Genomic DNA, 26,466 nt, shown 5'->3' on the forward strand with positions numbered 1-26,466 from the left:
ACAAGTGTGATGCCGTTACTCAACAACATTGTGCTTGAAGAGCAGGTGACATTTTTCATGAAAATTTTATGTAAATTGTTTTTCCAAAGTACACACATCCTCCAATGACGGACTTGAATCAAACTGGAATTTGGCTACGCAGCTACGCAAAGCTCTTTTGATTATCAGTTATAGAAGAACACAACCACTTGCTTTTTCACGTTCTTTGAGTCATACGTGTAGAGAAGAATTCGCTTACTCTCTCACACCCTCCCACACACCAAACCACACTTCCCAGCATGCACCACAGAGACCGAGAGACAGACAGATGCTGCAGGATGCCGGGGATGCTGTTAGGAGACATCTTTCCCAACTTCGAAGCCGATTCCACGTTTGGCAGAATGAAACTACATGATTATCTGGGAGATTCGTAAGTGATGAGAGCATGTGTCTTGTGATGTGAGAGTGTGTTGTGTGTTATATGTGTTGTTCATCATAGATACAGCAGTTTTATTCTCAATGCCCACTTCCTGAAGTCACTCTCACAGTATTCCTCTACTTTCTATCCTCCTCTGTGTTCTTGTTATTATTAACTGGTAATGAACTGAAATGAATGACTTGGATTTAAGATTTAAGTTGGGTGGCATGGCTATAAGCGAGTCTCCCTTATAATTTCCTCACAATGAACTACATGCAGAGTTGCTTTGTGTCCAAACCTGTCTTTGTCTGAATTGTGGTTGTGTTTGTAGGTCAGTGACACCAATTTTACCACTTCGGGTACATGAAAATGCTGACAGAGGTTGACACACATAAAGACCAGAGTCAGCTAAATACATGTTGTGTGTGTGTGTGTGAGTGTGTGTGTGTGTGTGTGTGTGTGTGTGTGTGTGTGTGTGTGTGCATGTGTGGTTCAGGTAGACCTTATGCTGTGGACTAAACATCCTTGCAAGAATAATAAAACCTGACTTTTCTGACCTTGTTTGGTCATTTTTTGGTACTTCCTAACAGTCCTACAGAGTGTGTATGAGCAGCACAGACGTGTGTGTTCAGTGATTTCAGTCCTGCAGACTCTTTCGTTGAATGTCTTGTAGTGATGAAGAGGCTTCACCGTAATGATGCACTGAGTGATGGCTCTTTAGTTACCAGGACAGGCCGTCATTCAACCCTGAGAAACTCAATGATCTGTGGTTTAGAGGATTTTCTGTCTGTTTAACAGTGTTCATATTCATCTGTTTCAGCCTGACATTCAGAAAATCTATTAACTGGTCCTCAAAATACTCAAAGTCACTGCCAAAATCTCTTCAGCAGACAGACACTTGACCCGTGTCTCATCTCTGTGGTCCGTTAGTCATCATGTTGGTAAACCTCTCTAGATCCAGCTCACAGATATCACTCGCTGAGAGAGGAGGGGAGCTTATCCACTGGCCAAAATCAACATCCTGATCAGCTGTGTGTGAAGGAGATGTGTTACTGCGTGTAGCACACTAGATACTGACTGGTTTTCAGACCCCCCCCCCCCCATACACATTCTAGAGTGGTCTTTTATTGTGTCCAGCCTGAGGCACACCTGTGTAATAATCCTGCTGTCTAATCAGTCTCTTGATATGCCACACCTGTGAGGTGGATGATTATCTCAGCAAAAGAGAAGTGCTCACTAACACAGATTTAGACAGATTTGTGAACAATATTTGAGAGAAATAGGCCTTTTGTATACATAGAAAAAGTCTTAGATCTTTGAGTTCAGCTGATGAAAAATGAGGGCAAAAACAAGTGTGTTGCGTTAATAATTTCTCTGTGACTGTTGTGGCTCTGCCTCTGCTTGATTTCCTGCTCGTGCCACATCTCTTACAGTTATCAGCAATTCTTCATCAGTCAGACTGGTGTTAGTAGGGAAGCCTAGACCCTTTTTCCTGTTACAGTCCTTTCCTAATTTCAGAGATTAACCCATTCAGCAAAACTGATAGGAAACGATCTCCTTTGCCTTGAAATGTAAAGCTATACACTTTCACCTTTCTTTTGTTTATATCTTGTAACTTCAATCCAGTCAGATTGTGCTGCTGATTTGAAATATATTAAATATAAGTGTGTCAAGCCTGCACGCAATATTACCGTGCATGCACTTACATTAACTCTGAGTCTGCGCACTCTGCTTCTAACAGCAGAGAGAGAGAGAGAGAGAGAGAGAGAGAGAGAGAGAGAGAGATCGCTTTTTTTTGGCTCACACTTTTCTTTTCCTAATTTTACAAGTTGCAAGTTACAAAAAACACAAGCAGTGTTTGATCATGGCCAGGTGTTCTCCGATGACTCCAATCGCACAGGTATTACACACAATGTTAAACAGACCCGGGACCCGAGGTAATAGATCAGACCCGACTGAACCCAGCTGATCATTTAAAATATAGACCCGAACCCGTACGGGTCCCAGGTGCACTGTGAAGACCTCTACATCAACGCACATGTGCAGTCCTTTCAGTTTCAGTGTTTACATGCACTCTCAAGCATATTAGAATAGGAATAAATAGAAATTTCATTTGGATAATTTTGTCCTGCTTTGTATGTAACAAAGATAATGTTCATTCTGCTTACTGTCCATAACTGTTTAGTATAATAACTGATATAACAGAAGAGAAAAGCAAGGAGAAAGTGCCACCTGTTTTATACAATAAAAAATACACAACTAATTGCATATTACACAGTTATGTTCAATGTCATGTTATGAATACATTTGTTTAATGTAGTATTAGAGAGCACAGAAGGCAGTGTTTAAACCTTACACATAAGAGTCTCAGTTTATTAACATGTTCTACTGTGGAAATTAGTGCTTGTGACACCAGTATCACACATACACTTCCTTTATCCACCGACTTGAGATGAAAAATAGTTTGTGCCAAAATTACACACTTATGACAGACTTATTATAGCATTGCTAGAGGACTATGACTCATAACAGTTATATTGTTCAGTATGCTGAGTGTGAACTTATTTCTCCAGAAAGCAATGATGAACTGCCTTTAACTATCATTTTGCATTATTGACACACACTGTTTTCCTAATTAATGTTGTTCAGTTGGTTTGACGCAATGTATTTTGTTTAAAGCGCTATATAAATAAAGGTGACTTGACTTCATCAACTGGACGCTAGAGACTGGCTCCAAAAGAGAGTCAATCCCATAGATTCCCCATGTTAAGATACCCAACTTCACAGCAAAAAAAAAACAAAACAACAACAACAAAAAAAAAAACATGTGAGCCTTTTTTCACTCATCTGTTTAAATTATATTAAGCCTAAAAGTTTTGCATAATTAAGGGCTCGGCCACTTGAGTGACAGATGGATAGCAACCAGCTCCCGCCTTTTTGCCCATTTTTGATTATCTGGGAGACTCGCACGGTGACACGTAATGGCGACGGCCCGCTCTACACACTTTTGGCTTCAGAAATGCTCTTTGGAAACCAGTGGGTGACGCTACAAACACTACGTCCATGCTTTTATAAAGTCTATGGTTGTACAACTGCAGTTGTTAGGGAGTTTGGAAATGTCCCAGAGAGAAGTGAGGCATTCACGACTTCTAAAAGATCTGCTCCCAAGCAGCTACCAATTGTTTCAAAAATAGACATAGAATCTTTTTGATATTTTGGCCAAATCTGTCTGACCTCTGCATTTCTAGAGGATATGCTAATCGCCTTCCTGATATTTATGATCTTCTCAGAAAAGAAGGAAGCAAACTCATTGCATTTGCTGTCTGATAGCATATCACTGGGAATCTGACTTGGGGGGTTTGTCACTGTTTATAAGGTTTGAGAAGAATTTCTGTCTAGCTGTGGCTAGTTTCACATTAAAAGCATGAAGGATGTCTTCATAGATGCTATAGTGGATTTCAAGTTTTGTCTTCCTCCACATCCGCTCGGCTTTTCTGCATTGTCTTTTCATAGTCTGAACTACTGTTGATCTTCTCCAAACTGATTTCTGTCTGTTTGTTTTCTTATTATTGGAGCAATATCATCAATAACATTCTTAACTTTTGAGTTGAAGGAATCAAGGAGAGTATCAACAGAGTCTGCAGAAATGCTTGGTGTTAAAGATATAGCCTCCATAAATAGTACACTTGTGTTCTCGTTTATGCATCTCCTTCTGACAGAGACAGATCTAGATTCAGTGGTAGCAGAGATCAATATATCAAAGAAAATACACAAGTGATCAGATAGTGAAAAGTCAAAAGTGTTTAGAACCGTTATCATTTCTTTTGTAGTTTTGTTTTCTGCATTATCTATGTGAATATTAAAATCCCCTGCAATAGCAAAACAGTCAAACTCTGAGGAAATCATTGATAACATTTCTGTGACCTCTTCAACAAAGGCTGGAGAGTATTTTGGAGGCCTGTAAATAATAATAAACAGAATGCGTGGAGCACCTTTCAGCACAATCCCTAGATATTCAAAAGACAAGTACTGACCAAATGACACTTGCTTGCATTGATAGACATCTTTAAATAGAGCAGCTACACCCCCACCACTCCTAACAGTCCTGCAAACACTCATGTAAGTGAAGTTAGGAGGCGCTGCTTCATTTAGGATTGTTGCACTGCAGCTGTCTTCTAGCCATGTTTCATTTAGAAACATAAAATCCAGATTGTTTGTGGTTATAAAGTCATTGATTAGAAATGATTTATTTTTTAGTGAGCGAATGTTTAAAAGTGCTAACTTGATGGCAGTGCTTGGTGTCTTTACATCAATCTTAGTTTGATGCATAATAGGCCGCAGATTAGATGAGTTTGCCTTTCGGCTTGAGAAGGCCTTAGACTTTCTATCACGTGATAAAACTGAAATAGAGAAAGCTACAGGCACACTGGGTTCCCGCTTGTTCTGTAAACATTTGTGAATGTTGCTGCTATTATAGCGGGACCCGACACATATCACTGAGAGCTGCTATCAGTTGTTTTTGGTTCACCTTCAGCAGATAGAGGGTTTGGGCCCTGGCGTTGTGGCAGCGGTCGGAGAGCTCTCATAGGAACAGGGCCCACAGGCTTTGGTGGTTGGGGGGCCCGCCGTTTTTTAGTTGATATCTGCGGCCTAGCAGCGAATGAGTGAGAGAGTTTAGTCCCAGCATACACCAATTCCTCCATTTTCTGTGAGAAGCAAAGAAGTGGAGATGCTGGAGAGAGGGATAATGTGTCTGGTGAGATGGGCTGTGTCTCTGGTGTTTCCGGTGGCTGTGATGTGTTGTCCTGGCTTCCCTGGCTGTTTTCCAGAAAGTCGTACTTGGGTGCTGAATCTTGTAGCTGTTTTGATACATCACAGTCTGTCTGTGAGGAGCTCTGTGGGCAGGGCTCAGCAGGCATAGTGTCTATCAGCAGTGATTGTTTTGTCTGCATGGTGTTATCAGTGTCCTTGTGAGATATGTCAACCACATGATGACTCGGACCCGGTGTGTGTGTGTGTGTGTGTGTGTGCTGAATGGATTGACACACTCTGCTGAAGGATGACGGAGGGAGAAGTAGATATTGTCCTTAAACACTCTTGCACCAAGTTTGTTTGGGTGGAGGCCATCCGGTTTAAACAATTGTCTATGGCCCCAGAAAAGATTGAAGTTGTCAATGAAATTCACTCCTTTTATATTACAAGATCTTTGTAGCCATGTGTTCAGGCCAAGCATCCGTGAAAACATATTTGTTCCCCTTGCTGGGAGTGGTCCACTGATGAACGACTGAACTTTGAGTCTTCGAAGTGTTTCAAAGAGTTCACTGAAGTCCTTCTTAAGGAGTTCTGACTGCTCTTTCCGAATATCATTCTTCCCCACATGGATGATGATTCGATTTGCAGTCTTGTGCTTCATCAGAATGTTCTGAAGTTCCTTGTTCACATCAGAGACCGTTGCTTGAGGAAGGCAGCATGTTGTTGTAGTCCTGCTACGGATGTTTCTGATAACAGAGTCACCCACTATCAGAGTCCTGGGCTCGGCTGCGCTCTGAGCTGAAAGCTGCTGTCTGCTCGACCTTGAGCGCCTGTTAGTAGCGGTGTTTGCTGCTGGCTGATCAGATCCATGTTTAAATACATTTGGGGATTCCTCAGCCACATTCATTAATGCTTCAAATCTGTTCTCAAGATGTTTAGGGGGTGGTAGAATACCAGTATTCACAAGCCTTGTCATAGTCGAATCTGGGGTAGAGGAAGCTATGGCAGCAATACGAGAAACTCGTGACAATCTGATTCTCATCTCTCATGTTCATGGTCTCATGTTCGTTTGGGTCTTGCTCCCTGTTTGTGCCATCGATTAGTGTGGTGATCAGTTTCGGCTTGTTCCTCTACACTTGGTATAAACTGTTGAGATTCAGAGGATTCGTGGGACTCACCGGCTGTTTGCTGAGAGGGTCCGTGATGACGGTCTGCTGAGTGTTCCGTCTGTTTTGGAAGTCCAGAAAGTAACTTTGTTTCAAGAATCACAATCCTTTGTAGAAGTTTGCAGCAGTTCATGCAGCAAGTAGATCCAACAGGAGGCATTTTCTCTCTCTTCTGTTTGGTAGGCAGTTGTTTTCCCGTCTCCGGAATGTAAACTGCTGGCAGTGGGAGGCAAAGTCTTCTTTTTGTAGTATTATTCCAGTCACAACGTTTTTAATTTTAGCGTTTGTGCCAAAAATCTGTTAGCATTGTGCTGATCTGCTGAAGTAAAAAAATCTTAGAAAAATCTGAGAAAAGTACAGAAATAAGAAGCAAAGCACAGAGCAGTAAGCTAGAACGTCCGAACGGTAGCAAAGCTAGAAGCATGAAGTGCTCCAAGATTTCTTGGTAAACGGATGCAGTGACTTTGGTTTTCAAAAAACACAATGGACCAACACCAGCAGATGACATTTCACCCCAAATCATCACCGACTGTGGAAACCTAACACTTGACTTCAAACAACTTGGGCTATGAGCTTCTCCCCCCTTCCTCCAGACTCTAGGACCTTGGTTTCCAAATGAAATATAAGCTTGCTCTCATCTGAAAAGACCACGTTGTCTGTGGTTCAGCTAATTCCTTGACACGTCTGTCAGTGGGGCTCTTCTCTGGCAATCAATGTTTTTTTTTAATGTTTTTTCCTGGCATGAGAAAAGTAATGAAGTAAGGAATGGTTTTAAAATCTGCTTTCATTTCTATATACACATTTACATTAAAAACGAAGTAAATGGGCTTGTAGGTAGGGTTGTAGTTCTCAAGACTGGTCTCAAGACCCATTTCTGGAGTGCTGGTCTTGGTCTTGATGTGGTCTTGGCTACCACACTAGATGTTGGATTCTGAAACATCTAAAGTACTGAAATGTTTGAGATTGTTACTCCATGAATGAAGCATGTTTCCTCCATCAGCTGGGGCGTCCTGTTCTCTCATCCGCGAGACTTCACTCCCGTCTGCACCACTGAACTCGGCAGGGCAGCTCAGCTCAGTCCTGAGTTCAGCAAGCGCAACGTGAAGCTGATAGGGCTCTCCGTCGACCGCCTGGAGGAGCATCACAGCTGGAGCAAGGTTTGCCTCTGTCAGTCTGAAGTGTGTGCTCCTGTGAGACTGTGAACTGGTAATGAGTCCCGACGCCTGATTTCAGGACATCATGGCTTACAATAACATGGAGCCTGGGAGCGAGTTTCCCTTTCCCATCATAGCGGATGATCGGCGGGAGCTGGTGGAGACCCTGGGGATGCTGGACCCGGAGGAGAAGGACCAGAGCGGGATGCCACTCAGTGCCAGATGTGTAAGTGCAGAGTTCATGAATACAGGTTTAGAATTGGGCTGGAAATTAATCTGGAAAGAGTTTTGGGCTTTTCTTTTGCCAACAAGTGTCAGCGAACATGAACATGTAAAGAAAATAAAACTAATGAGGGTTAGACAGGATAAGATACCCACCCCACCTTGATTTTTTTAGACAGCATTAAATCTCATCTTAGCACATGATGAATGTTTATGCTATTTTTAATTTCATCAGTGAGATCTATGACATTGTATTGCAATGAATATCTACGTTTTTTTGTGTCTATTTGTTAATGAGGGATCTGTGGACACATCAGAGTTTTTAGATTTGTGGAGTGAAAATTATAGTTTTTACTTTGAAGTAAAAAGATAAAAATCAGACCCTTGGGGTAAGATGGGCCGCCATAAGTGGCATGTTATTTTTACATTTAATACTCAGTGAAACTCATGTAATTATTTAACATTTCCATGAATTTGATGTACAATTCAGACATCGTCACTTCATTAAATCCTAAAGGTTTACCGAGTGAAATCATTAAATTAAAATTCAATTAAAATATGAGCAGTTAAATATGTAATTATTCATATTTCTTTTACTGGGATACATAGTTTTTCAATTATTCATCTAAAGTGTCAAAACACTACTTTAAATAGAATAGCTGTTTTAATATTTTTATATTATTGACACTTTAAATATATATATATATATATATATATATATATAAATACCTCATTCTGTAAAAGTTTAATGAAATTTGATAAACTATCATTGAATGAGCTCTGAATGGTGTGTTCTTCTCTCAGGTGTTTGTGATCGGCCCGGACAAGAAGTTAAAGCTCTCCATTCTCTATCCAGCAACAACAGGACGAAACTTTGACGAGATTCTGCGTGTCATTGACTCGTTACAGTTAACGGCACACAACCGCGTGGCTACGCCTGTGGACTGGAGGGTGAGGAGCGTCTGTTTGGAGATTGATCAGTGCTGTGTTGATTCTTCTGTCTGTGTGTAATGTGTGTTGGTCTGCTCTGAAGCCTGGGAACAGTGTGATGGTTCCTCCCAGCATCCCTGAGACCGAGGCCTCGACGCTCTTCCCTGCAGGAGTCTACACTAAAGACCTGCCGTCTGGGAAGAAGTACCTGCGCTACACACCACAGCCCAGCGCACATCAGCAGTGAACTACAGACGGAGCTGATGATCAGAAACGAGAAGCCAAAGTCCTCACAGATTTGTTTTTAATGCTTTATTTTAAGCGTAAATCACTTTTTCAGTTTACAGGCACGTACATTTTCTAGAAATGAAATTTTTTATTATTAATTTACACACCCTCAAGCCATCCAATATGTACGTGATGTTTTCCTCGGCTGCCCATTTTTGAGAAATAAAAGAAAGCATATTGGAGGAGCACAGAATGAATCTCTGTGACTCCTGATGATTGATTGAGGTCTTAAGAAGTGAAACAATCAGTCTGTGGAAGAAACTGAACATTATTTATAATCCAGAGCCCCAGACAAACGGTTCGGAGGGATGTCCGGTTCACAAACAAATCATTTATTTTGAACCAGTTCTTTTTGGTGAGCTAGATAAACCAGTTCATGGCTCGAGCATCACAGATCTACCAGTCACTTTCAGACGCCTGACAGTCTCTCCGACTGGAAATCAGCTGAAACAGCGGCGAATCCGATCCTGTGATGAATGAACTGATTCAGTGCTCCAGTTCTGAGGAAACCGTTCGTCTCGGACCGATGAGCCGCTGATATGAGCATGTGTGAACCGAGAGCTGGAATGAAGGAGCGAAAATAGCATTTTTATGATTTCTCACTGTTTATGTAAAAAGGTGAAATGATGAAGACTAGTTTACTCACTTTATATGTTTTGGACAAGTAAAACATCCATGTTTCAAAACATTATTGTGTGCTTTAATGATATTCTTGCGTATACATCACGTCATTGTGTGATTACATAAACTAGAGAATTGAACCGGTTCACTGAAACAAACCGTCTGAAAGAACCAGTGGGCAGAAAATAATCAGATTTCCCTGTTTGAGACTCTGGATTACAATAATGGATAATAATGTTGTAAATTATCTTCAGTTTCTTGCACAGACCGTTCGTTTTGCTTCATAAGACCTCAATATGTCATCAGGAGCCACAGGGATTCATTATGTGTTGCCTGATGTGCTTTTTTGACTCAGAGTGACGGTAGCCATTGACTTGCACTGTACGATTCACCACGACTTCAGCTAAAAATCATCTTACCGTTGTGCTGAAGAAAATAAGTCCGCAACATCTTAGCTGGCTTGAGGATGAGTAAACTAACAGCACATGTTCATTTTTGGGGGAATTATTCCTGTATTGTCGACATTTTGCAAAAATAAAAAACAAACAAAAACAATTCTAAATTGTATTTTTTACATTTTCAGTAATCAATGATTTATTAAATCTAAGTATATACCAAGTTAGTATTTTAAGCATTTTTACATTTATTCCAAAATAACTGTAAGAAACAAAGTGACACATTTCAATATCATGTTTATTTTGTGAATTAATGTTTTTAAAACCCACACACAAATAAATCATGTTTAACTAATCTTTTAAAAAGACTTGGTTCCTCTTCCTCTTTTACCTGAAGTGGTTTTATCTGATTTCATCTGTGTGGTATTTAGGTGTACAAACTAGATTCCAAAAATATTGGGACAATGTACAGTTTTTCTCTGAGAAACTCCTTTCTGATATTGCTCCACTATTGTTTGCCGCAGCATTGAGGGAATTGGTGATCCTCTGCCCATCTTGACTTCTGAGAGACACTGTCACTCTGAGAGGATCTTTTTATACCCAATCATGTTCACAATTGACCTAATAAATTGCAAATTGGTCCTCCAGCTGTTCTGTTATATGTACATTTATCTTTTCCGGCCTCTTATTGTTACCTGTCCCAACTTTTTTGGAATGTGTAGCTCTCATGAAATCCAAAATGAGCCAATATATGGCAAGATATTTCAAAATGTCTCACTTTCAACATTTGATATGTTATTTATATTCTTTAGAGAATAAAATATAAGTTTATGAGATTTGTAAATTATTCCATTCCTTTTTTACTCACAATTTGTACAGTGTCCCAACTTTTTTGGAATCGAGTTTGTAGAAGGCTGAACCCTTAAGTACTATCAGTATTTGTGTGTTCAGTGAAAACATTTCCTGGATGAATGAAAACCTGGTGTTGTTTATTATCTGAAGCAGTCTTCAAGGATCTCAGTGTTTAATCTTGCTCTTCAGAAAGCATCTCCGCGTCAAACAGCCTCGGCCTCCATCAGCTCCACACACTCCTTCTGATGATCATAAAGCCGCAGAAACACAGCGTACTTCCTCCTGTAGAAGCTTTACACAGACCAACATTCAGTCTCACTATTACAGACGCTGATGCACACGAATCCTGAGATATGAGTGTATTGTACTGACACAGAATAAAATAATGAAGCATGAACTCATCATTGAACCTTACCTCTGGAGTTCAGGGTTTGGTCTGATAACACGCCCGATTCTGCTCATTCTCCTCATTGCTTCCTAGAAACACACCAGAATGTTCCTTTGGCAAGTCACATTTATTCCTAAAGTGCTTTATATAGTACGGATACATTACAGCAAATATTGGATAATGGATTTGTGCATCAAGTCTTAAAATGACAGCAGCCTCATAACTTCTGTTCTCGGTGTTAATCATTTTAAGAAGAATCACTCACTGCTCTGAATTCAAAACTTCTGTAGCTTTCATCTGTGTATATTTACTTCACAGTCATACAGTTTCACAAGCATTGTAAAGTACTGTCTATTTCATCTTCATCTTTGTTATATTGCATTTATTTGTGCTATTGCTTGTCATTTTATTATGTACTTCACTTGTCTTCAAGATTCAAGATTTTTATTCGTCACAGAAACTTAAATACAGCATATATAACCAGCAGTGAAATGTGAGTCAGGTCCGCTCCATGGACAGTGCAATTATTAAAGAAAACAACACAGATGAAAATACACATAAATATAGTTATATAAGAATGAAATAAAAGTAAACAATAAAAATATAATAAAATATAAAAAAGATGTATATTGTAGAATTAAATATAGAACGCAAAATAATGTGCATGAAAGTAAACTGTATTCTTAAATATTAATATACACAGGGATGTACAAGAAGCAAATGTGCAAACAGGGTGACGCCTCTTTCACACAGTAATACCAGTAAATTGCCGTAAAATTACCGGAACGACTTTACCGGTAAATTAAAAAATGCGCTGTTCACACAGTCAACGACATTCCGTCTTTTTTCCGGAAAAGCACCATTCACACATCCATTCCAAAATACCGGTAAATTCTGTGATGTCATTAATCTCTAAAAAGCTGCACTTGTATTTTTAAACATGGAGGGTAATACCTGTTCAGTATTTCTGTTGACGGTTTAATTTTTTGTTTCAAACTTTAGTATTCATGCAACTGCTTTTGTTACAGAGACATCGTAATAGACGACTGGATTAAATAATTATACTCACCATTAATAAAACACCCGATCCTGTCGGGAGCTGACCAATTTAGTGAAAATCGTCTTGAAAGGATTAGCACAATGAAGTTGCGATTGTAAATTGCAGTCTGTTAGACGCACTTTGCAGAAAAGGTGCGTTCACAAATGTAGACTATGCTGATCCAAATTCATATCAGATAGTCTATCAGCGCAGATAAACAGTTCTGCGTTCAAACTGAGTTCAAAAGATGTCCCAAAGTACCAGAAAAATGTGACAAATGTGACCATGAATGTGACAGAGGGAAATAGTAAAAATATATTTGAATTATTTACTAATAAACGAGTGTTTTCTGAGTCCGTGTCCCAAGGATGAAGTTGCCGGACTTAAAGCTTTCTATAGATGTATTTATCATGTCTGTGAGGCATGTATTCACTGAGTTTCGGTTTATTTTTGTAAGCTCTCCTGTTCAAGACGAGAAGGCAGAAAGCATCTTTATTTTATATTTCTTTATTTTACATTATGATCGCGCTGGCAAATATATGTCCCAAAAAAGCGTGCTTTATCTTGCACTCTACACACAAAATATTCGATATAGCGCACATGTATCTGGGTTTAACTTTAAAACATTGTTACATGCTTGAACTGTTTTATATCTTTAGATTTTATTTCAGACAATTCGTGGTGATTTGAGAAGGCTAAACTGATTAAACACAGGCTATGATCAACTCTCTCAGTGCTGGCCGCTTTAAAAACAAAACTTATATGCCTGTTTAACGATCAAAAACTGCTCCAAACATACAAAACTGAACTATTTTAATAGCTGAAACGGTATAAGCTGTTTTGGGAGAATTGGAAAAAAAGAGGGGCTGAACATCCTCAAGTGAGTTGCGGGGCAAACCGAAAGTTGATGCCGAATGTCCAACACTCTTCTCCACTGCTCCGACTTCTCGTTTGTCCCCTATGTTTTTTTCCCTTTGTAAAAAATAAAATAAGTTAAAAAACCTAAAGCTATTATTATTATTTTTCATTGTGTTCGGCCTGGTGGGCCGCATGTGATTTCATGACGTTCCGCAGGTCGAGATCCACTGGTTTAGAGCTACAGGATTTGTGGAGTAGCAGGATCCCCAAATAGATTGACAAAAGTCATAATAGGAACGAGAAACACTTCCACTACTACTTCGTTTGTGATGGTCGTTTATTTTTTAGATATTAAGACGCAATGTTTTCAGTTTATTGATGACCTGTCTTTGTCCTGTGAATGCATTGCTCTCGGAGACAGGTAACAGTTATTTTATCATACGTTACTGCATCACTAACAGTTTCTCTCAGATGACGTAAAATTTATTCATCCGCCCGGATAAAGAGAAGCGCTTTAATTTCACCGTCGCTTCAGTTGGATAACATTTATTTTATTTTATTAAACAGTGCGTGAATGCGTCACATTGTTGAGATTGGCCCGGAGTAGACATCTTACGTCACCGCGTTCTGAACTCGTACGTGCTCATTCCGGTAATTTTCCTTCCGCATTCACACACAGCAACATTCCGGCAATTTACTGGTAATGTTACAACTTCTCATACCGGTAAATTGCCGGAACGAATTTACCGGTATTTTTGAAAAGATCCTGTTCACACATGATTTGTGAATTTATGAATTTTCCGGAAAAGTCTGTATGTGTGAAAGGGCTTAATGTGTCCATGTGAGGTAGTGAATGAGGAAGATCTTACTGATAAAGTGAACATTAAGTGGAGGCATGAGGATGTTAAGAGGCTGGTCTTGAGATTAATGTTTGATCTGTATTGTAGTCATGCCGGTATTAGTTTGTGTTGTGATCCTAAATTGGAAATGAGAATTTAAAAATTTCACTGGTTTCTAAAATATTGGTATCTTAAGGTTACACAGGTCAAAAACAGTGAAATAACAATAACTTATTTATATATGATCTGCTGGCCTGACCGATCCTCAGTGTTGAGCCTGAGCCACTACCCCATGAACATGTGCTGGTATATGCCTTCGGTGGGACACGTCAACTCAATAATCTCAGAGATGTGCTTTGAACATTATGTCCATGTGTGAAGATTCTCCGAAACTATTCACCAAGATGACAATTAAATTTCAGATGGTGTTAAAAGCGTATTATTAATGCTAGATCAGCCGGTGCATGCGCAGTCCTAGCGCGTTTCTATAGCAACCTATAGATATAGTGTTTCTATAGCAACCGGGAATCTAACGGCTGCTGCAGTGATGACTTTACTGATTAGCGATTGGCTCTTTTATTCAGGAGGCGGGGCTATATTGAGTGTTGTCTTGGGTATTCTGTACTCTTTGACTGAGAGTGTGTGCAGAGCGGCCTACAAACTCCTCATGAATGCTACATTTCTCTTCATTTGATTGAATCTTCATTCATCCTATCTGGTCTATTGTGATTGACAATATTCTGTCAATTCAATAGTCACCTGTAACAAGTTGAACTGTACTGTTCTGTGTTTACCTGGTACTAGTTTAAGTGGTAGGCTACTACTGACTCACTATATATTTGAGATAGTAGTGCTGGTTTACGAAGAGGCACCACACAGGTAATGGTCACACACATCAAATCTGTCTCTTCACATGAAATCCTGGAGTGGTGTGTTAGTGAGGGCTGTACCTGTATGGAGCTGTAGTCAGATGAAGCGCAGGCTCCAATCACAGCGGCACCCAGCAGCACGGCCTCTCGCTCCGCTGGCAGAACCACCGGCAGACCTGCACACACACACACACACACACACACACACAAGCTTCATAATGTGCACTGAACCAAGAGATCGTGTGTGTGTGTGTGTCTGAAACACTGCAGGATCACTCACTTCTCTTCATCTGACTGTGTCTGAATCAGGTGACTTTGGTCACCCAGAACTAGCAACCACCCAGAACACCATAGCGACTGCCTAGCAACCACATAGCAACACCCTAGCAACCACCCAGAACACCATAGCGACTGCCTAGCAACCACATAGCAACACCCTAGCAACCACCCAGAACACCATAGCGACTGCCTAGCAACCACATAGCAACACCCTAGCAACCACCCAGAACACCATAGCGACTGCCTAGTGCTTAGTTGTGCCACGGCAGACACCACTGAAATTATCTTCACAAAAATGTATGTCAAGTTATCAATATTATATTTAGTTAACAATTATTGTAATGCAGCAGGTTTTCTTACATTTAAGTCAGAAAAAAAATAAAAGTAGTGCAATCAAAATACTACCATGATATATATCCCGGGTTCATCACCGAAAATGTGTTCAAGTAGCACCGGAAGGTATATGTTAGAATTATTACTTCTGACTCTGCATATAACCTCCAGGAAAGACTGGAAGATGTCCATGGAAAGAAAGGTGGAGAGAGAGAAGACAGCATCTGGGGGCATCAAGGGCTAGCAACCTTCACTACAGCTAGTGTGAGGGAGCACCCAAATGAGCTACGAAGAACCCTTCAGGACTATAAGCCCAGGGCGGGAGGATGAGCATCCCAACAGGGCGGACCAGTTGGCAATGAACCAAGCAAGAGGAAAATTAATGACGAGTGCAGTCTGAATCTGTGAAAAGGAGTGTAGAAATCATAGAGGTCTGAAGATCCCCCAGACAAATATTGCCTGTTTGAGGAAGGTGCAAGATAATCTACTAGAGTCAATAATTACAGAGTAAAACAGAATAAAATCAAATGTAACAATTTATTATCAGTCAGTTAAATATGTATTCTGCCAATTACATATCAAATTGAACCATATCAAATCATAGCATTATAAAACATCAAATTGTCAAAGAGTATCTAAAAGTAAAATATGCAAACCTGACCTTAGAAAATACATAGAATGAAGTGAAGAGACACACACCACACTACAGTCTTTCTGGCTACAGAATCACCCCGACACCGAGAGGCCAACTCCTTTGCTCTGCAATCACCATCTCAGTTTCACCTTTACTGACAATTTGAGGGAGCAAGACTTTGGGATATGTGAGGCACTGGTAACACCTTCCAGGAACCAGAGACCCAATTAAACATCTAACCTAACCCTGAAGGAAGTCAAAGAAGCAGTCAAAACTGCAAGGCCAAACTCAGTGGAGTACTGCTTATAAGGTCTATAAGCAGTGCTCAAGGCTCCTAGTGTGTCTCTGGAGGATCTTGAAGGTGATCTGGTGAAGAGAAAAGGTTGCTGTGCAGTGGAAAGGGTGGAGGGAATATTGAAAGAAGAGGATTGTGGCCCAACGTTTAACTGAGTTCCTCCTAAAGAATGCATACAGACCCCTCAGTACAGAAGGGGAGAGTCCCAGCGCTGCCTGGAGCAAACATGAATAGTGACCGAGCTGATCCGAGAGGCAAGAGAAGCAGAGGAGACCTTGGAGCACTCTGGCTAGATCTATCACATGCCTTCAGTTCCATCCCACACAAGCTCATCAAGACAGCAATGACAAGACACCATGATCCAGAGATGATTAGTATCATAATTCTGGACTATTATAGTGAATTTAGGTTAAGAGATTCTTCAAGGTCACTAATATCATCACGGCACTGGTTGGGTACAATCTCAGTGCCACTCTTTGCATTAGCCATGAACATGATTGTCAAGTCAGCGGAGGTGGAATGTAGAAGCCCAATGTCTAGATCTGGTACTCGGCAGCCCCCCAGAAGAGCATTCACAGATGACCTAACAGTGACAGCAACATCTGTTTCTGGCTGCAGATGGCTTCTTCGAGAACTGGAATAGCTCACTGCATGGACAAGGATGAGTCCAGGTTTCTAGTCATGAAAAAGGGGAAAAGTGGCTGACCAGTTCTGCTTTACATTGGGAGGGACTCATCCAACAGTGACAGAATAAAAACAGTCAGGAGTCTGGGCAAGGTCTTCGACAATTTCCTGAAGGACACAGCCACAATGCAACAAACCAGGAGTGTTTTGACTGCCTGGCTCACCGTGAGAGATAAATCTGGGCTTCCAGGAAAGTTCAAAGCCTGGATATATCAACATGCAGATCTGCCAAGACTGCTGTGGCCTCTTCTAGTGTATGAGATGCCAATGACAACAGTGGAAGCTGTAGAGAAAACTATCAATGAGTTCATCTGGAGGAGGTTGGGGCTCCTTTACTCTCTAAGCAGTATTGTATGAGCATTACCTCGAGCTTCAGCTTGCTATCAGTGACCTAGAGGAGTTCAAAATTACTCAAGCCAGGGATGTTATGATGTACTGATGAACGACTACAGGAATCCTCGTGAAGTCAGGCTCAGGTTGCTGTAGATAGAGCGGAGGCATGGCTTTGGCATAACATCTTTCTGGGGACTGAGGCAGTAAGGTGGGCAGGACTGGGCAGTTTTCCCCAAACACTTTATGACAAAAGCCATGGGAAGGAGAAGCATTAACTGGTTGTTACGTCCCTCCACTACCTGTGCTGGCTCTGTTTCCTCTATTAATGTTTGGCTGCTTGGCAATATGTTTTCATGTGTTATTGTGTGCAGGTGTGATCATTAACAAGTGGGCGGAGAGACACCCTTTAAAATCAGAGGCACTCCATGGAGAGGAGAGACTTGAGTTCTGGCATCCACGCTTGTTGTTGATCTTCCTGCATTTGTTTTTGTCCCATTGTAGATAGTCTTCCTCTTATTTTTCTGTTTTGTTTGTAATTTACTCGACTTATTAATAAATCCCCTAGATAAATGAGTCCAACTGACTTCGCGGTCGTTTTATGTTGTGACCAGTGTGCCTGATCATAACACTGGTACAGGATGAGATACGAGCAGAGGAGGAAGAACACTACAGCAAGATGTTCGGCACGTACAAGAAAAGAGTCTGGACCGGATGGGAGCATGAAGAGCCTCGCTAGATCACCTGGACAGAGCTCTGGAGAGCTGAACCATTGCACATTAAGTTTCTCTTTCAGTCAGTTTATGATGTTCTCCACAGCACATCCAACCTGTACACTCCACCACTCCACACGCCAAAGCAAGTGGTTTTACTGAAACTTACTGTCCCCTGGGAAGATCAGATGGTGGAAGCACCCGAGCGCAAGAAGGCTAGGTATGCAGAACTCACCACAGAGTGCAGGAATAATGGGTGAAGAGCATACTGTGAGCCAGTCGAAATGACTACAGCAAACCATCAAAACTTCAGGTGTTAAAGGACTGCAGTGCAGAAGGGCCATCGAGAATATCTTGTAGGTTTAGTGGATGCATGAAGCTAGTTCTCACAGATCACACCGGTGTAGAGAATCACATCATCCACTAACTAACCACACACACACACACACACACAGTGCTGCCATGTGATGATGTTCAGTGCTCAGACTCTGTGTGTGTGTGTGAGGGTGTGTGTGAGGGTGTGTGTGTGTGTGTGATGGGTGTGTGTGATGGGTGTATGAGGGTGTGTGTGTGTGTGATGGGTGTATGAGGGTGTGTGTGATGTGTGTGTGTGAGGGTGTGTGTGTGTGTGTGAGAGTGTGTGTGAGGGTGTGTGTGATGGGTGTGTGAGGGTGTGTGTGACGTGTGGTCTGCGCAGGTCAGTGATGCAGACATGAGTGCAGTCACCTGTAGTGTTGGCATGCGTCTGCACAAACAGGGCATTCTTGCTCAGTCCTCCACACAGGAAGAGGGTTGTGATGTCATGTCCTGCCGCTCTCATGGCGTCTATGATGTGTCTGGTGCCGAGCTTCACACAACAGAGATGCATTCACATTAAAGAGCCACACAGATGGGAAATCAAAAATTACCTGTATTACAGTGTATGATGTAGCTGTCCATCAGTGTAAACAATGTGCAAAGTAATTAAACCAAAAAGTAAACGATTTATAAAGTTATTGGCTCCTAAAGTAAGGAGTTGACTCTGAATCGCTGAAACGAGTCGTTATAGATTTCAAATCTTTTGCCCATCTCTATGTACGTCACTAGAACACTTTGCATAATAATCTCCGCCTACCGTCTTGAGAGAAACTGACCTCTGACCTGCCCCCCCCCCCCCCCCCCCTCACACACACACAGACGCTCTGGTTGGTGTGAGAGCATCATGTCGAGGAGTCAGTGTGTTTTTAATTGTAGAGGCAAGTTTTGTTGTTTCACAACATTTCACTGATGACTGCTTTTCTAATCTCGGTGAGTACAGCGGGACTTTCAAAGCGTTTGGCCATAAAAGATGGTTCATTACAACCTTTATTTAGACCAACAAGCATCTCCGAATCACAACATGAAGTATGATTATGAAGTTATGTGTTTGTTTTCTCCCGAGCGTCTTATCAGTATGTGTTCTGTCTGCAGCCTTTGTCTGCGCTGATCGTCATGTACAAACACGTCATTAAAATGAAGTGTAACTCCGTGAATACTCAACGAAGAGACATGAGAGAGATATCTATAGAAAGCTTGACATGTCTACTTTAAACAACTTTAAACAAGTGCTGCCGAAAACAGATATCCTGTGATAAAGTCATGTCTCCCTTCGTTATATGTGATCACGCCCCCGCGCTGAACGCTCTATTCAGACTCAAACTGAAGCGCGGCTTGAATAACGTACACCCACACAGAAGAAAAGCAGCGAGACTGTTCAAGTTTTTTATTTTACTGTTTGCTTCGCGTTGAGAGGAATAAGACATGATTCACCCCAAACAGATGCTAACGCATAGTTTACCGTGGAGGTGTGTGCAGAACAACCAATCAAACCTGACTATGTCAGTTGACCAATCAGAACACAGTATGCTACCGAAAGGTGGGGTTTAAGGAAACTGAATCTTTTGAACAGCTTCGTGTGAACCGTTTGGGGATCTCTGAGAATTCAGGTAATTTTAAAATGATATTTTAACAAAATGACAATGTTTTTTAACCTTGGATGGATTTAAACCTAATGTACAGGACTTATAAACAGTGATAGGATGCTTAGAATTTTCATCTTACTGACTCTTTAACACCGGAAGATGTGATCATTTTCATAAAGGAGCATCTGTGTGAGTGTGTGTGTGTGACTGAATGTATGTGAGTGTGTGTTTACGTGTGTGTGTGTGTGTGTGAGTGTGTGTTTATGTATGTGTGAGTGTGTGTGTGTGTGAGAGTGTGTGAGTGAGTGAGTGAGTGAGTGTTAGTGTGTGTTTATGTGTGTGTGTGTGTGTGAGTTTATGTTTGTGTGTGTGTGAGTTTATGTGTGTGTGTGTGTGTGTGAGTGTGTGTGAGTTTGTGTGTGTGTGTGTGTATGTGTGTGTGTTTATGTGTGTGTGTGTGTGTGTGTGTGTGTGTGTGTGTGAGTGAGAGTGTGTGTGTGAGTCTTACAGCGATGGCCTGAAGCGTGGCGAGATACAGCAGAGCCAGATCATCCAGTGTCTGTGATAAAGTGAGACCCACTACCTGCACAAACGCATCAGTGAACACATCACATCACTAACTAGCACATCAGAAAAGGAAGACATTTCATTTGACCAACAAAATCAAGTTCTTTCTAGGGCCACTTACATTCACCATTATCCTCATAAAAACATTGCCATTACCCATTATAATGCATTCAAATGTTAATTTGTAAGGATATTGTACCTCATTGTAATTATTAATCCTAGAAACAGCTTAGCACTCACAACACAACATCATAGAAAGTTCATGGCAACACCCTTCAGTTCTCATCTGTAGTGTGTGATCAGCAGACGTGATGTGAGTCGGGGGCGTGTCCTGCTCACCGTGCCGCGGGACGTCTGGTCGGCCAGAGGAGAGCGGTTGCCATGGAAATCAGGCCAGACGTGCAGACGGGCCGTCAGCTGCTCTGCGTCTGCGCTCATGCTCTCCAGGTGAGCGTTCAGGTACGAGTACACGTGTGTCCCGCTGCACAGAGCAGACTGGTGAAATGAGACTGAGATCAGAGAGATGTGAGGAGGATGATTGACAGACACACACACCTGTGCTCCGCCCGCTCCTCCAGCTGCCTGTACGCCGCGTGTCCTCTCACCACATGCTCCACCTGTTAACACACGTCCCATCACTGCACAGTCTGACGCAGACTTTCATCATGATGTTGATTCTGAAGCGCTCGGCTCTCACCAGGCGTCCCGTGGCGCTCTGTCCTCCCTCATTGAGCCACAGCTCCGGCAGCATGGCGGACAGATACGGGCCCCAGACCCCGGGGACGAACAGCGGCTGTGTGCTGACCTGAGACGAACACAAACACATGCTGAGATTCAGCCATCACCCCATCTGACACACAGACACAGCCTCACATCAGAACGAAGCTCACAGCCAGGTGACATGAAGACGTGCCGCATATGAGGGCCATACGAGACGAGACGGGATGATGCTCACAGGGCAGCTGATGCCCGGTCACGTCTGCCCCCATCACCCCTGCAGAACAACCACACAAACATCTGGATCACACACACTACACCAGCTGATCACTCACAAGAATCACAAACACTGACTGTAGCATAACCAAGTTTTGGTGCATGTAAGAGAAAGAAAACTCTTAATATAATTGGAGTTGAAATCTATAGATGCAAATAGATAAATTGCATTATAATAAACGCTTAAACTTGTATTTTATACGTTTTTTTCTCCACTAGTCTGAAAGAAGACATGATATGGAAGCAATCCAGACAAAAATCAACATTGACCAGTGCATAAAAAACTAAAAACAAAACTGGTTTTGTTTTGATTTTAATCTAGCTGTTTTATAGTTCACCTATTGACATTTCTCATTGAAAGGCTTAGATCAAGTGTGGTCAGTTCAGTCATGTTTATATAGATGTCTGATCTACTCAGGAGAAACAGAGTTGATGGTGGTTTGACTTCAGTAAGTAACGAGGTCAGACACTGAAACAGAAGAGGAGCTCAGCGTGAGATTGAGGAGCGTGTGGTTCTGTACCCAAGCCTCCTGCGTGAGCGTCTATGAGAGAAGCGCCCACAGCGGTGCCCTGAATCAGACCCAGATCTGCAGCCGCCTCTGCGGTCAGTCCTCGTCCCACCGGAGTCCCTGGACAACACGTCTGCTGGCCTTCAGCACAACACAACACCTCGTCAGTTAGCTGAACCATACAAGCACTGAGCAGGGTTCTCTCTCTCCTACCGATTTTGGAGTAACTGTTCTCCATCAGGTCCTCCAGACCGATGTCGCTCCAGAACGTGTCGTCCCAGCCGTCAGATGGAGAATACGTCCACTTACACACCAGAGTACATAAAGACCTGCACCAGGACACACAACTGCTGTTTAGCTGCCCCATATATTCACATCACTTCACTGGAGATATTTAAACTTTAGGCTTTGTTTGATCATTAATAAAACATTCACTGCATCACTAGACATGTTCACAGAAGCCTCTGCAAATATAAGAAATATTTCACTGATTTTTCATCAATTAAAATGACTTGGTAAAAATTCTTCTAGATATCAATCCCGATGTTGTTTTATCCCTGCAGTCTAATGAAAGGCTCACCTGCACAAAGAGCCTGTGGCTTTCCAGGACAGAAAGTCAGGAAGGTCAAAGAAGTGTGCCGCTTCTCTCCAGCAGGTGTCCCTCAGATTCTAATCACAGAATGAAGAACTCAGGATTGAAACTCAAGAAGATAAGAGTGTTTGTGCTCACACTCCTCACCTCTTTGAGCCACAGTAATTTGGGTGGCTGCATTTCGGGTGACATCACGCCCCCGACTCCCAGAAGCACTCTGTGTTTGGTGGCAGTGATCCGAGAGGCTTGATCTGCCGCCCGGTGGTCCATCCACATCACCACATTCCTCTCCTGGACACCTGCGAGCACACAGCGGTCAGACAGTGTGTAGCACTCACCTGCCGGACTCATGAAACGCACACCTGTGTGATTGACAGCCACAGGCAGGAAGTGCCGGTCCAGAACCACCAATGAGCAGGTGGCATCAAAGCCGATCCCTCGAACAGACTCCACATCGATGTCCTGAGTCACTCGCTATAACAACATGAACAAGCTCAACCCCTCTGTAAACAGAGATCCATGCAGAGATGTTTGGGCTGGTGATGCAGGCGTGCTCACCTTCACAGTGCTGCAGCATCTGCTCCAGATATCCTCTGATGATTGCTCGTAATGGTCTGCACACGGCTCCCATATGTTAATGGGCTCCTCTGCCATGTGTTTGATCTGACCGTCCTGCGTGACCAGAGCCGCTCGCACACTGGCAGTGCCCACGTCCACACCAACATAATACCTGCTCATGTCACCGGCTGGCCTGCAACACACACACACACACACACACCTCGCTGCATGAATACACTTGAACAGATGCAGCACCATGATTATCACTGGGACTATCATCTCTGCATCTTTAAGGTGGGTCGATAACCTAAGAAGCATTATTAAAAATTCTTCAGCTTAAAAAGTTTGGTGCATCTAAAGTTGGTTTGTTCAGTCTTTATAAAGCTGTCTTTGAAACAGAATAATGATAGTAATATAATTCGGGCTGCTTATTGTTTGTAATCTATCTTCACACTATTGATGAGATTTATGTATCATGTTTGCAGAAAAAAGGTGCAAGAATGCAATGGAAAAGTTCATTTATTTCAGTAATTCAACTCAAATTGTGAAACTTGTGTATTAATTAAATTCAGTGCACACAGACTGAAGTAGATTAAGTCTTGGGATCTTTTAATTGTGATGATTTTGGCTCACATTTAACAAAAACCCACCAAATCACTATCTCAACAAATTAGAATATGGTGACATACCAATCAGCTAATCAGCTCAAAACACCTGCAAAGGTTTCCTGAGTCTTCAGAATGGTCTCAGTTTGGTTCACTAGTCTACACAATCATGGGGAAGACTGCTGATCTGACAGATGTCCAGAAGACAATCATTGACACCCTTCACAAGGAGAGTGTGGTGTATCAGACCCAAACCTGACAAATTAAAGATTCGATTGGGAGCATGGTTGAAACATGAGGAGACGAATTCCACAGAAAGGCAACAGGATGTTGTAAATCAAATCCGTGTGCCAGCCAGTCTGAAGCAAGATAACCAACCAACTCTTTCACAGAACAGCTTTCAACATTAACACAATTAGATCAATTATTGACAATTTGGAAAAGAGATTGTCAAATTTGGGGAAAGAGATGCACAACCTGACCATCACGTGCAAACCCGTGATAGTTATCATGATCACAAGATCTATGGATTGACTTACCCCACCTAGAAGACAAGACGACTGAAATTCCTTTAAGGGGACTTTTTAACCTCAAAACGTCCTTATGTCAATAACTGGCACAAAAACTTTTACAGATATTTTAGATTTAGTCCGAGAGCTCTCAGTCCCTCCATTGAAGCTATGTGTACGGTATACTGTCCATGTCCAGAAAGGTGAGAAAAACATCATCAAAGTAGTCACAGCTTCAATGGAGGGACTGAGAGCTCTCGGACTAAATCTAAAATATCTTAAACTGTGTTCAGAAGATAAACGGAGGTCTCACGGGTTTGGAACGACATGAGGGTGAGTTATTAATTACATCATTTTAATTTTTCAGTGAACTAACCCTTTGAGGATTCATATTCATGTTTAGTGTGTATGTGTTTGAATCAGGTGTACTAGTGCAGGGCCAGTCGTGTTTCCACTGTCACTTCCGGGGCTTGATCGGGGCCAGTGACCAGGGTTTTTTGGCCCGTGAAAAGCTTTGGTCAAAGGGGGCCAGCTGGGGCTAGAGGAGGGGTTATGAACATATTATGGTGTTTCTCTTTGTCTGGAGAGTGTCAGCGAGGATCATTTCAGAAAGATAACAACACCAACATTAAAGAGTTTTTAAAATAAGTTGAGCTCAAAACTCACTTTCAGTCAGCAGTTGGTGTTTGAAATAACTTAATTCGATGTGGATTATAATCAACATACAAGGCAGAAATATTTCTGAAACTATTTATCAAATATATGACTTATTTCTTATTAGTTTTCTGATAACTTCTCTTTGTTGGTGAAATGATGGGGTTGTGTGATGTTGTTCCTGAGAGGCGTGTTTTAGAGGAGCTTCAGGCCCCACTGACCCGCTGGAAGCCCTGACCCCACTGACCCCACAGAAAGCGGCTACTGAGGTACAGTCAAGAGGAAGATAAAGCAAATACACAGTAATATAATACAGTATATAAGATACAGCAAATTAACATACTTTCCAGAAGGTCAATTCACTAAAATTATATATATATATATATTGTTCTTATGAAGTATTCTGATTTGAGATGGTGGGTTTTTGTTAAATGTGAGACAAAATCATCACAATTAAAAGAACCAAAGACTTAAACTACTTCAGTCTGTGTGCACTTAATTTATTTAATACACGAGTTTCACAATTTGAGTTGAATCACTGAAATGAACTTTTCCACGACATTCTAATTTATTGAGATGCAGCTGTACAACATTAATCTTACTGGCAGTATGTGTGTGTCTGTGTGTAGGCTCTATATATTAATATCTGAGGGTCTCGTGCGCAGCTAGCTTCTCTGTTTTATATGGTTGTGAAGCTGTGTTCCGGCAGAGAAACTGTACCTGTGTCGAGTCAGAGCTTCAGCAGGACTTTAGTCAGTTTGAGAGTAAACACAGAACACAGTCCACATCACACGTGCCTCAGGATCGGCTACGGCGCTCGAGAGAGACCAAACAGAGCGAACGCGAATCGCGAACAGATCACCGAGACTAAAGCCTTCTCTGACACGCGTTTATCAGCCTGAATACACACATATATACACACCAGACCACATTACACTGACACTGTACTTCTTGAATCATATTCTACTCTAATAACCACATATCCATAACTACTAGCGTTCTAATATGACTGTAATGTATTAAAAGAGAATTTGATTTGATATTTTCAACATCAAATTATCATGTAAGAGGCTATTTACAGAAACGTGTCTCATTTGATCTGAATTGATGATGTTGATCAGTAGAGAAACAACGAGGCCCAATCACATAATGAAGCACATTTCCAGTGTGTGTGTGTAATCTCTGTTATCCCTGAAACACACACAGCTGACCTCAGCACATGAGCCAAAGACAGACTTCTGGACAATGATCAAGCTGAACTCATGCTGCTCCTTACTGACTCATCAAAACAGTGATTAAGACATGGACACACGTGATGAGAAACTGACCAGATGCTGGACGGCAGGGTTTCTGACCCCACTGAAGATCTCTTACCCCTGAGAGCCTGTTAATGTTAAATTATAAACCGCTGAATATGATCGTGTCAGAAACTCTACTGTGTAAGACAGGACTCAGATATTCATTCCTTTCTTTTTACTGTGCCTCTAAAGTAAATGAGATG

The 26,466-nt window shown here is 41.8% G+C and overlaps 2 protein-coding genes across 2 annotated transcripts; one reads left to right on the top strand and one right to left on the bottom strand.

Annotated features, from left to right (window-relative positions):
- The first annotated feature begins 255 nt into the window (after positions 1-255).
- Positions 256-9,707, top strand: LOC128022271 (peroxiredoxin-6). The gene is made up of 5 exons (XM_052609644.1): positions 256-409; positions 7,316-7,472; positions 7,549-7,695; positions 8,496-8,642; positions 8,725-9,707. Exons 1-5 carry the CDS (start codon positions 279-281, stop codon positions 8,866-8,868), a joined length of 726 nt encoding a protein of 241 aa, XP_052465604.1. The 5' UTR covers positions 256-278; the 3' UTR covers positions 8,869-9,707.
- A 177-nt stretch (positions 9,708-9,884) lies between these two features.
- Positions 9,885-25,872, bottom strand: fggy (FGGY carbohydrate kinase domain containing). Its single transcript, XM_052609341.1, has 16 exons — positions 25,686-25,872; positions 23,198-23,390; positions 23,002-23,113; positions 22,787-22,938; positions 22,628-22,716; positions 22,261-22,376; positions 22,060-22,188; positions 21,436-21,539; positions 21,243-21,350; positions 21,101-21,162; positions 20,885-21,026; positions 20,487-20,561; positions 18,765-18,885; positions 14,852-14,946; positions 11,193-11,254; positions 9,885-11,068 (listed from the first exon to the last, which is right to left on the bottom strand). Exons 2-16 carry the CDS (start codon positions 23,375-23,377, stop codon positions 10,981-10,983), a joined length of 1,635 nt encoding a protein of 544 aa, XP_052465301.1. The 5' UTR covers positions 23,378-23,390; positions 25,686-25,872; the 3' UTR covers positions 9,885-10,980.
- Between the last annotated feature and the right edge of the window lie 594 nt (positions 25,873-26,466).

Source organism: Carassius gibelio, chromosome A2, assembly GCF_023724105.1.
Source record: "Carassius gibelio isolate Cgi1373 ecotype wild population from Czech Republic chromosome A2, carGib1.2-hapl.c, whole genome shotgun sequence".
NCBI lineage: Eukaryota > Metazoa > Chordata > Actinopteri > Cypriniformes > Cyprinidae > Carassius > Carassius gibelio.

Bases quoted from the DNA above. Each gene is read 5' to 3' on its own strand.
- LOC128022271 (XM_052609644.1), top strand. From the start codon at position 279: ATGCACCACAGAGACCGAGAGACAGACAGATGCTGCAGGATGCCGGGG. The intron at 7,473-7,548 runs GTTTGCCTCTGT...GCCTGATTTCAG, and splicing joins AGCATCACAGCTGGAGCAAG to GACATCATGGCTTACAATAA. The intron at 7,696-8,495 runs GTAAGTGCAGAG...TTCTTCTCTCAG, and splicing joins TGCCACTCAGTGCCAGATGT to GTGTTTGTGATCGGCCCGGA.
- fggy (XM_052609341.1), bottom strand. From the start codon at position 23,377: ATGAGCAGGTATTATGTTGGTGTGGACGTGGGCACTGCCAGTGTGCGA. The intron at 22,377-22,627 runs GTGAGCCTTTCA...GTCCTGGTGCAG, and splicing joins GCCACAGGCTCTTTGTGCAG to GTCTTTATGTACTCTGGTGT. The intron at 21,163-21,242 runs GTGAGAGCCGAG...GTGTGTTAACAG, and splicing joins AGAGCGCCACGGGACGCCTG to GTGGAGCATGTGGTGAGAGG.